This window comes from Manis javanica, chromosome 4, assembly GCF_040802235.1.
Source record: "Manis javanica isolate MJ-LG chromosome 4, MJ_LKY, whole genome shotgun sequence".
NCBI lineage: Eukaryota > Metazoa > Chordata > Mammalia > Pholidota > Manidae > Manis > Manis javanica.
In genome coordinates, this window is record NC_133159.1 from 17,488,311 (window position 1) to 17,499,789 (window position 11,479).

At 47.9% G+C, this 11,479-nt stretch overlaps 1 protein-coding gene across 1 annotated transcript; it reads right to left on the bottom strand.

Moving 5' to 3' along the window:
* Positions 1-382: 382 nt before the first annotated feature.
* Positions 383-1,959, bottom strand: ID3 (inhibitor of DNA binding 3). Its single transcript, XM_017646438.3, has 3 exons — positions 1,583-1,959; positions 1,383-1,465; positions 383-854 (listed from the first exon to the last, which is right to left on the bottom strand). Exons 1-2 carry the CDS (start codon positions 1,880-1,882, stop codon positions 1,406-1,408), a joined length of 360 nt encoding a protein of 119 aa, XP_017501927.1. The 5' UTR covers positions 1,883-1,959; the 3' UTR covers positions 383-854; positions 1,383-1,405.
* Positions 1,960-11,479: the final 9,520 nt, after the last annotated feature.

Genomic DNA, 11,479 nt, shown 5'->3' on the forward strand with positions numbered 1-11,479 from the left:
TGTTTTTGAAGAGAGCCACCTCCTAGTATAGCAAAACAGTAATCAGGGTATTTAAGAACTGGGACTCAGGAAACCTGACTTTTGTCCTGAGCTAACTTGCTAGGTGACTTTATGCGTCATTTGCCTTCTCCAGTCTTCCCTCATCTGTGAAATGAGGGGACAGGGCCAGGATCTTCACTGCACCCAAACCTCAGGGAATATGGGGTTCCCATCATGGGCCTTTTCTACCCTGCTCTCCACTCGTCTTAGCTGGGCATTTTCCCATCTCCCTTTCAGAGGAATAAGCGAGTTTGCTTTTCCCAAGCTCCAAGAACATTTTATTTCTCTTACATCCAGCCTTGTGAGAAAGTGTCAGTACTTGAGGAATCATTCTATTCACAAGTGTTTAAAAACCGTTTATTATGCGAAATGTTAACTTTTATAAAAAGTTTAATATACATCACATGGTTACAGAAAGTCACCTTCCTGCAAAAAGGTACAAAAGCTGTATACTCTATTATAGAGTTCATAATCAGGGCAACAAGAGCCTTTCTCCAAGGAGACCAGAAGACCAGCTCTACCGCTGCCTTGGCAGTTAGGAGAACAGACACATCCCCAACACCTCCACACACCGAAAGGCAGTCTTTAAAACTTGGGGGTTGTGTGGGAGCTGGGTGACATGGCCCAGCTGGTGCCCAGCTCTTTAGGCCACCCAAGTTCACAGTCCTTCGCTCCCGGGCGCCAGGTCCAGCCTCGAGGCAAGGGTTTGGGGAAGTCAAGTGGGCAGGGCGAGGTTGGGGCCCATCCATGCCCTCGGGCTTCCGGCCATAGAAGGTCCCGGGGTCCCACACGGAACCGGCGCCAGCACCTGCGTTCTGGGAGGGGGAGGAAAGAAGACCAGGGGGCCATCAGTTCCCGCCAAGCGCGCCCAGGCGGGGGCCATTCGCAGACTGGCCGGCGCCAGGGAGGAAACTTGGTCTGTACCTCCAGCTGATAACTCCGCGCCCCACGGGGCCCCCACCCAATTGGCGCCAAAGGCGCAAAGGCGGAGCTTGCAGGACTCCGCCCTCTTGGAATTGACATTAACTCGGAGGGAGCCGAGAAAGACACAATTCCGTTTACTTTAAACTACAAACAGAATCGGACCTGCGCCTTCTTTCTCAGGTCATTAGCCACTGGGGGAAAACAGGGGAAACATGCGTTTAAGGATTAGGTTGTACAATGGATGGGAATTGGCTCTGTCATTCATTTGATGTAACCATGGGCAAGTCACTTGCCCCTCTCTGGCTTTGGCTTTTCTAAATCGAGAGGGCTGTAATCCCTTTAAAGGCCTATTTGCCGTTAAGCAAAGCCTCCCTTCACCCTCCCGCCGCCACATTCCCCGAGAAGGTAGGGATACTCACCTGGAGGCGCCAGGGCGGCCAGGTCAGTGGCAGAAGCTCCTCTTGTCGTTGGAGAGCACAAGTTCCGGAGCGAGCTCAGCTGTCTGAGAGAGAAGGAAAAGGGACAGTTACTCCTGGTCCTTGGGAGTTCTAGGGCTCCAGAAGTGTCCCAGCGCTGGAGCTTTGGTCCCGTCCCGCCTCACGCGCACGCCCACGCGCACCTGGATGGGAAGATGCGGGCCGTCTGGGGGTCCAGGGGCAGGCTCAGCCAGGACCACCTGCAGGTCAAGGATGTAGTCGATGACGCGTTGCAGGATTTCCACCTGGCTAAGCTGAGTGCCTCGCGGGACTCCGGGTACCAGCTCCCGCAGACGCGAGTAGCAGTGGTTCATGTCGTCGAGCAGGCTCAGAGGCTCCTCAGCTGCGGGGCCCTTGCTACGGCCTCGCGCTATGGCCAGGCTGCGTTCCGATAGGCAGCACACCGCTTCGTAGCACCCGCGAACTGGGCTCAGCGCCTTCATATTGAAGAATGAGGTTGGAGGTGCTGAACAGCAGAAACTAAAAGACCCCTAGCGCAGCTTGTAATACGCGAACGCTTGCCGCTGTCTGCACTTATAGAGCCTGCCTCGAGGGCACGCCCCTTTATGCAAAATAGCGCCCCTCGGCCCCGCCTCCGCGAACACTGGGCGTTCCCAAGCCGGTTAAATTGCAAACAGGCTTCCTCCGGCTGGTCTGACGCCGAATACCGCGGAGTCGCGGATTCAAAGAATGAGGAAGCCGCTGATACTGGGGAGAGGTGGGACTCTTTGCCAACAAGGATTTTAAAAATCACTTAAAACCATTAACTTTAAGAATTTGCCTTTTCCTGGCAGCGCCCCAGATCTTTGAGCGCCCCTACCGCCTGCCAGTCCACCCACAGCCCAACACAAGTTCGAACCCATAGTTCTTCCGAGGTCATAAATCCCTGAACAGCAAAGAAGCTTTTTTTTTTAAGCAAAGGATTTTTCAAGGGAAACTTGTAAGGAATTAGTGCCGCCTTGTTCCCCAATTTGCTGTTCGTCTGACCTCCAGACTCACTGGCGTCAGGAATTATCTTGTGACCAGAGGGGAAAAAAATTAATTGCGGTGAAGCTGAGGTTACAATGAAGAAAACAGATTTGGGCTAGGCGCTGAGATTGCAGAAGGAGGAGGGGAAGGGGGTTTGGGGAAAGAACACTATTTATTTGAGCAACAGGGGAAAAGGAAAAAAAAGAAGCAAGCAGCCTGAATCTGTGCTTTTTGCATGGGGCAGGAAAAGAGCTCTCACCCTCTGGCTCCATGCACTCCACAAGGAGCCAAATATATACCCAGTTGTGTTTTGGAAGTGAAGACTTTTGCACAGAGTTTTAAATATAAGGGGACAGAAGAGATGATTTCTATATAAGCCTTTCTAGGAGCCTTCCCACCCCCTTCCCCTTTGGGTCAGAAAATCTAACTCTTGCTTTCCCTTTCCCCCCAACTCTCTGACATCTCTATGCAGAAAACAATAGTTTGGTAGTTTCATCACTCTATTGTCTGTCCCTTTCTGCTATGGAAGGGCAGGTCACCTGGATTTGATTATTCTTAGCCTTGCTGAAATAGTTCCAGCTCTATCTGAGAGCCCAGGAAAGAGATCAGAGGATAGGCAAGCTGAGTCCTGTATTGCAGCAGGACATTGCACTCAATATTCTTTGCTTTTCTTCATGCCACTTCCCAGGACTTTTGGGAATTTGAAGTCTCAAAATGCTTGTTTCCATCTTGGATCTGACCAGGTGGGATCTTCAATGGTTGGTTCCTTAATCAATCAGTTGTTAAATATTTATGGAATCACCTCACATAAAACAGTGGCTCCTGCTCTCAAGAAGCTCACAATTTGGGGAGACAAGATTAACACAGGAAACAATTAAGAGTTCTATAGTATGTGGCACTGATTAACAGGACAATGGGAACTCAGAGCAAGAAGACTCAAAATAGTCATAGTGAAAAGGACACTGAACTGGGAATCAACATCCCAGCCCTGCCAATAATTTGTCATGTGTTCTTGAACAAGCCCAGTTGCCCTGGCCTTAGTTGCCTTGTGAATAAAATGGGGAGATGGTGCTAAGTGTTATTTAAAATTTTTCCAACTCTGGAAGTCTAAGGCTTCATGAAATTCAGACAGGCAGGTAAAGGGCCCAGAGAGAGGCTATAAAACATAATGGCACATAATGGCAGAACTAGTCATGAAGCCATGTTCTTTGCTATCCTGCCACAGGGATCTATGTCCCAAGAAAGAGGTCTTTGAAAGATTCCTTCTTGGAATATTAATGTGTTCAAAGATAGCCTCTTTAGTATAAGAAGAGGAAAATAACTGGTGAGTGCACAGAGATTCTGTATTTGCTACATGTCAAGTGAAATGTGTGCCAAATCATGGGAAAGGAAAATGGTGGCTATGTGGACCCCTGAATAACCAAATAGAAAACTCTTTCCTTTTATATCATGCAGCTTCTGTGGTTTGTGCAAAATAATCAAGCCCAGGAGATTCTGAAAATGTCATGGCCTTCAGAGCCAGTGAGATTTATGATCAAGTCTTTTCTTATACTAATGATGTGAACTTAGAGTAAGTCAATTCTCTGTGCCTCAATTTCCCAGTTTATAAAATGGAGCTGATTAGATCTAATTAATTCATTAAACTATTATTGCCTGCCTCTCTGTGAAAGGCACTGGACATGTTCACTCCATCAGATCTGTTGGCCTCCTTGGTGCCTGGGGACCCAGCAAGGGGCCAGGTGTGTGGTAGGTGCTCTCCACAGGTCCACACAGGTTCTCCCTCTTTCCTTTTCCCTTCTCTATTACTACCACTGATGCCTCAGGCTTGGAAAGCTGTTTGCAAACACCTTCACATTTCGTATTTCCCAAGATGCTTACAGGCTGAAATGCCCATAGGCTGTGTGACAGAATGCAGAAGGATGCAGAGGGATTAGCAATCTGAATTCTCTTGGTCATGCCAATCACTTGGTATGTGGCCTCGGACGAATTTCCTTCCTTCCTAGGCCGCATCTTCTGTAAAAGCGTTGGCGGAGGGGTGTGGGGAGCAAATGACTTCTAAGGATCCTCTCTAATGTAAGATTCTAATTCTGTAAAAAGCAGGTTATGGTTGGAAACACCGAATAAAATCTGAACCCAAGAGGCTTCTTTTCCCAACAGCGGGCTGGAGGGCAAGCTCAGGCCTCTGCAACTTGTTTAGCGGTGGCGGGGCCTCAGCCTCTTATTCCAAATGCCTCTGAACTTTCTGTTCCCAGTTCTGCTCCTTTTACCAGCTTTTTCCCCCCTCTTGCATTTTTTATTTTTATGAAAGGATGTCATTAAGGCTTTTGTCTGCGCTGTTTTTGTTTCAGAACTTTTCTCACAATCCTATTTTTTGTTGAGGAATCCGCTCCTTTGCCCAGCTGTGGGTCCCGGTCCCACAGCTGTGTTGATCTAAGACTCAGCCCCAGACAGCCTGGCGCCAGGGTGGGACGTCATGCGTTCACACAGGGATGCGTGTCCCAGGCAACCTTTCCTCGGGCAGTCACCGGTTGGCCGCTGCTGCCCCCACCAATGAGCGCCCGACACCCGAGAAAGGGGCGGGGTCTGCACCGCCCCGAACCGCGAGCGGCTTGTGAATTGCAGATGCTGAGAACTTGATAACGTTCCTTGAATTGGGGCCCTTTAAAATCTCCCCCCAACTTTAGTTCTTTCTTTTGTTTATTCTTTCTTTCCACCTTCTTTCTTTAGTCTGTATGTGTATATAGTTTTTCTTCGTTTTATTCCTTTTTTTAACTATCTCCTCCCAGTGTCAGGAATCATTTTGTAAGCATTTCCAGGAACTGAATCTGTCTTTGCCAAAATTAAAAAAAAAAGAGAGAAAAGAGAAAGAAAAAAATGTCAGTGCTGTGCTCTCTGACTTTTTGAAGAGTTGGCAGAACTATTAAGTTTACTGTTTTGTCTTAAAAAATTTTTTAAGTGGTGGGGGGTCTCTGAGCTGTTGATTTCAAAGCCAAAGTAATGATAATGAGAATTGCAGATGTCTTTTTGTCTAAATTGAGCTTCTATCTACCTACCTATTTTTTTTTCCCATTTATGCTGTAAAGTGGGAATCAAGGGAACATCAGAAAGTTGCCCAAGGTTATTTGGGATGTCAACTGCAGACCTGTAGCCAGGACCCAGACCTCCCCCTCACTTGGCTCTGAGTCCATGCTTCCCCCTAACTCTACTTAGCATTAGGGTGGTCTGATGCTGCGTTTCCTAATATGTACCTGTTTGCTCACAAAGTACCCGTAAAGGTGTGCTGAGGACCTTCTGGCCACACACATAGAACATATCCCTTCTCCCTTCAGAGAGGCTAGCGCTCAAAGTACTCTTTGAAGCTCATGTGATACAATGGAAGCACAGAGAATTCAGAATCAAGACCAGACTCAAAGCCCTGAATGGACTACCCTCACTGCATCAGTAGTCTCCTCTGTAAAATGGGAAGGAAAATAATATCCACCTACCTCCCAGCTGGGAGGATCAAATAGAAGGGAGGGGTGGAAAGTGCTGTGGGAACCAATTATTTTTATGTGCTATGATGTGATTTAGCCCCTGGTGAGTGGGGTAGGTGGTGCCAGGTGAGTTTAATGGTTCCTGCTGAGACAGTTCTCAGGAATGTGGGTAATACTGTGAAGGAAAGTGTGGGGAGCATTGAGATCTACAGCATGAGATTTACCATGGGTGAGGATTTCAAGAGCTTCTAAGATGGTCTCTACAGTTCAGTACTGGTGCCATCATTATTATCATCTCTCATTTAATTTTAATTCTTTGCCAAGTCCTGTTTGCCCTCTCACACATATCTCATTGACCCATTTCATGGGCAAAAAATTGAGGCTCAGAAAGGTTAATGTGTATGCCCACCCAAAATCACATAGCTAATAAGCGGCAGATCCAAGATTTGTACCCATGTCTGCCTGTCTCAAAGCTTGTCACCTCTGTGCCTATGCTTTTCCTTCTGCCTCTTCAAGGGACCTCCTGGGAAGACAGGTTGGTTTTATCTTGGGAGGGTTTTATCCTACCTGATAGAGAAAAGCAAGGAGGGACGCATTAGGTAGGAAAACTGACACTAAGGTATTAGGGACATTAAGGGAACACCTTTGTTTTCTAAGCAGAGAGATTCAGAAAGCATTGGAAATTTCTTAGAAATTGAAAACCCCCAACTTCATCACCCTGCCTTAAGGAAGGGATATTTATTCTTAAGCCAAGTGAAGGTGACTACTCCTGTTTTTAGGAGTCAGCTTGGAATTGAGCTTCTGCTCTCTCTCCTTCTTCCAACCCAAATCCACCTGAGCTTGGTCCAGTCATACCATGAGGAAGTTAACTAACCCCTTACTTCAGCAGGTGGGCAGTGATCATAGGATGTCCAGGGGCTGGCTTGGCATCTGGGGTAGAGGGGTAGGTACCCATAGAGTAGCAGGGAGTTTATTTTCTGAGAACCTATCCTGTGTAGCATGCTGTATAAATTCTATATTGTATAATCTGCTCTAGAGCCTTTTGGGATAGGTATTATTATAATAAAGATACTCAAGTTCAGAGATTTGTCTGTATAGCTGGCAAGGAGAAAACTCCAATAATCAAGATTTGAACCCAGGCCTGTGACTCAAATATTGATACATAAAAGGACTGAAACAGACATTCAAACTACACACAGTGTCCAGACATGCAAGGACTAGTTCCCTCACCCTAGTATTGAGGATGGCTACTGAGGACAGACAGGGACAACCTAATTTCTCTGTTAAGGGAAAAGTTTGGAACTTCTAGAATTTGGAAAGCATCAGTAGGTTTTGTGGGAGTTTAAGTTTGACTTAACAAATATTTAAAGGGAAAGAATATATTGCAGAGGCTTAACTATTCCCAAAGCACTTTCATTCACAATTTTATTGAACACTCCCCCACCATATGGAGCATTAAGCTTTGCAGTCTAGTCATATTTGTCTCCCTGGCCTCAGTGCCTGGCACCAAGAGGGCACTTAGTACAGATGTACTGAATTATGTTTCACCTCAGCGATCACTTTTGGGAGACCACTTACAAGGGGATTTAAAACTCAAATACAAGTTGTGCTGATGTATCTCTGAGTCCCAGGCATAATGCTCTTCACTACAGACAGATGCTGACAGTTGGATCTGGACTCCATTCAATGGTTCAGGAAAGGCTTTAGAAAGATGAAGGCAAAAAGAGGCCTTGAAAAGCAACGTTCACCCTGCCCAGATACTGTCTTGTGTTGGCTTAGGTCCCAGCAGCAGTTCAAAGACTGTGAGGGTAGGTATTGAGGTTGAGAGGGGAGAGATCCTGCCTGGGGATAGAGCTGACCCTGCCAGAGAGGAAAAGGCTCCCCCACCCCCAACTGGCCAGAACTCTACAGTGAGCTGGAAATGTAGGGGGCCCAGAAAGGAGAGCAGTGCCTGTAGCTCAGAGAGGGCCTCTTACTGGCCAAAGCTATTCTCGACTTTAATCATTACAGCCACCCTAGTATCATCAAGCTTATAAAGGATCCTTTTGCCGAGTGCCAACAATGAGCCAGGCATCTCTCATTTATTATCTTTCTCAATCCTCATATTGGTTGAAACTCAGAGAGGTTAGCTGACTTGCCCAAGGTCACACATCTGTTGGGAAGCAGAGCTGGGCTGCCTGAATCCAGAACTTGTGCTTTGAAGCATGAGCCAGGCAAGCAAATGGAGGAGGAAAGGAAGCAAGTGCTGGAGAATGGGGTACTGTCTTAAGGAGAAATCGGGGATGGAAGGTGAAGGAAATCCATTTTGCCCAACAGACCCTTAGGGTGTCAGGCAGTGTGTGTTGTGTGTGTGAGTCTCTGAGTGGGCTCTTCTCTGAAGGTGTGTTCTCCCTGAGTGTGTACTGTTTTCCCCTGTCTGCGTGTGGGACGCTCCTTGGTTGTGCATCTGGGCCCCAGGTGAAAGTGTGCGGTGGAACTCACCTTGAATGTTGCGGCCTGTTTAAGTGTGTGCCTCTCAGAGTGCCTGTGGCCCCAGCCTAGTATATGACCTTCACTGGGTATGCAGCCTTCTCCCTGTGTGACCACTTCCCTTCGTGGCCATCTCCCTCCAGTCTCCGGGCCAGGTGCACAGCAGGGCCAAGAGGACAATGGGCTTGCGCGCCGGGTGGCCTTTTCCTCCACTCTCACCCACCGCGAGCCTCCCCGCCTGCCCCGCGCGCCCTGGCTGCCCCACTCCGGCCCTGTCCGCCCTTCTCCGGCCCTCCGCGCCCCGCGCCCCGCGGCAGCTCCCACCCCGGAGGCCCCAGGCGCGCAGCTGCGGGACACAATCGCCGGCGCCCCTGCCCCGCCCCCTGTGCAGCCCCTCGCCCAACAAAAGCCGCTTTCTTTCCCCACAACAGATTAAAGACCAGGAGGGGGTGAAAAATAGCTTCTGCAGTCCCAGCGGGGGAGGGGTGCGGGAAAAGCTGGCGCTTTGGGGACCCTTTGATGGCGAGTGTGTGGGAAACCCGGAGGAATGTGGCTGCTGGGACCGCCGCGGCGGGGCGAGGCGCCGGGACGGGAGTCCGCGCCCCGCGGTTCCCGCGTGCCAACCCCGAGCCGCAGCTCGCACCGCTCTCGCGCTCTGCGTCCCGGGCTCTTTCCCCCTGCGCGCCCCTGTGGGCTCGCTCTCCATCGGTCAGTTTCCTCAAATTCTAATTTCTCTATCTTCTACTTTCCCTTTCGCGAATCCCCTTTGCGCCTCCACCTTTCTCCTTCCCTTTTCCAACTATCCTCGTCGTCTCTCTCTCCTGACTTCTCTTGATCTGAACGTCTGTCCTCGATCTCCCCTTGTCTTGGACACACTCCTCCGTGCCTCTTCGTGTCTAATGCTGCGTGGCTCCTCCTCTGCGCCTCTGGCTATGGCTCTGAGTTGGCTCACAGGGATGGTGACTCTGCCGCACTTTCTCCTGCCTGTTTGGAGAGGGCTGGGAAGAGGGAAACTGCGATGCGGGCAGTTTGTTTAAACACCTCTCTCCCTACACACAGGAATGAGTGAGAGTGGGACCTGGCAAGGGGAGGCTGGGGGAGGCCCGGTCTGTAGACTCGGGTTAAAGAGGAATAGAGGCTCTTGGAGGCCTCCAAGGGTTCAGAATTATTTTCGGCTCAGTTTAATTCAGTCCCTGAAAGGAATTCCTGGCCAGGACCGGATGGTGGCCTTGGGACCCTGATGGGAAATGGGTTGGGTCTCCTGGCCCCCTCCTCTCTAGTCCTTGGGACAGGCTTGGGGGAAGGAGGGAGCTGACTCAAGACAAAGGGCTTCCAGGTGGCCTAGGGCAGGGCCCTTCCATGCAAGACAGTGAGATACATGCAGGGAAGCTCAGCCTGTGGTCCTGGAAACCTGGCTTTTGCACTTGGCTCTGCCATTCCTTGACAACCCTGGGTAAATCCGTTCTCTTCTTTGGGCATCAGTGTCACCACTTGTAAAATGAGGTATTTGTTCAGATCAGTGGACCTCACCTTTTATTCCACCCACAGATCCCATGATCCGATTTATTCTAAGTGCATTGCTTTTATTAATTAATCTGCTTTCTCATTTTGTATTTATGAAAGACAAGCATTCAGTCAGGGTTTTTGATTAGCATGATTCATTACCATGCAGAGCTGTTCTAATTTCAGCCAAAGACACCCCAGGGAGACCCCTAGAGCCCATGGTGTTTTAGTAGTCTGTATGGTAAGATCCCATGGAAGACTGACTATAGGCTTTGGAGTCAGACAACTTGGGTTTTAATCCTGAATCTGCTAGCGTCCAGCTGTGTGACCTTGGTGAGGTCACACCCTCCTTGTTTCCTTATCTGTAAAAAGGAGATATTCATAAAATGTACCCCCACAGGATTGTGCTAAGCATTACATCAGATAACAGATGCAAAAATGCAAAAAAAAAAAGATGCTCAATAAATAGTAAATATGAGCCAAGTATATCATTTAAAAGTTTCTGGCAGCCACGTTTTTAAAAAGTAAGAACAGGTGAAATTAATTTCAATAATGTGTTTTACCTAACTCAATACACCCCAGATATTATCATTTGAACATGCAATTAATACAAAAAAACTATTAACTTGACAGTATTTTTCATACTAACTCATCAAAATGTGGCATGTATTGCATACTTCAGCATATATCAGTTCAGACTGGCCACATTTCAAGTGTTCCAAAGCCAACGTAGGACTAGTTACTGACTGGACAGTGCTGATCTAATTAGAAAGTTGAGATAGACCTCAGAGAGGAAGGGATGTTCGAGCTGAGTCTTGAAGGCCAGGTGGGATTTTAAAACATGAAGAGAAGGCAGGAGGAAGACAGGAGGGAGAGGACAGTGAAAGGTGTGAGCAAAGGTGCTAATCAGCTGGCTTGGGCAGAAGCTAGAGGGTGGGGTGGATGCTAGCCTTAACTGGATATATAGATGGAGGTGGGGTAAGTGGAAAGCCTTGAGTGCCAGGCTAAGAGCATAAAGAATATGGGTATTAATATTCAGAGTAACTGAGATCCACCTTTTTTTCAGGGATGCAGGCAGTGTTACTGTGGGAACTATAATTCTAGTTGATTCTATTAAGACGTCCATCAATCAGTCCTAGCTACCATTTATTGAAAATTCACTATGACTGGGCACTATGCTAAGCACTTTCTGTTAATTATCTCATTTAATTCCCTCATACATTGCTATTGGGAATGTAAAACTTTGGAAAACAGTTTGGCAGTTCCTTAAAAAGTTAAACAGCAGTTCTTCTAGGCAAAAAATGGAAACAACTCAAATGTCCATTGACTGATGAATGGATAAATAAAAGATGGTATATCCATACAATAGATTATTATTTGGCAATAAAAAAGGAATGAACTACTAATATATGCAACACATGGATGGACCCCAAAACTATTATGCTAGGTGAAAGGAGCAAGACACAAAGGACCACATATTGTATGAGTCCATTGATCAAAACTTCCAGAAAAGGTAAATTTATAGAGATAGAAAGTAGATTAGTGGTTGCTTAAGGCTGGGAGGAAGAAGGGGAGCAACTGCTAATGGGTACAGGGTTTTTTTGGGGGGGGTGATGAGAATATTCT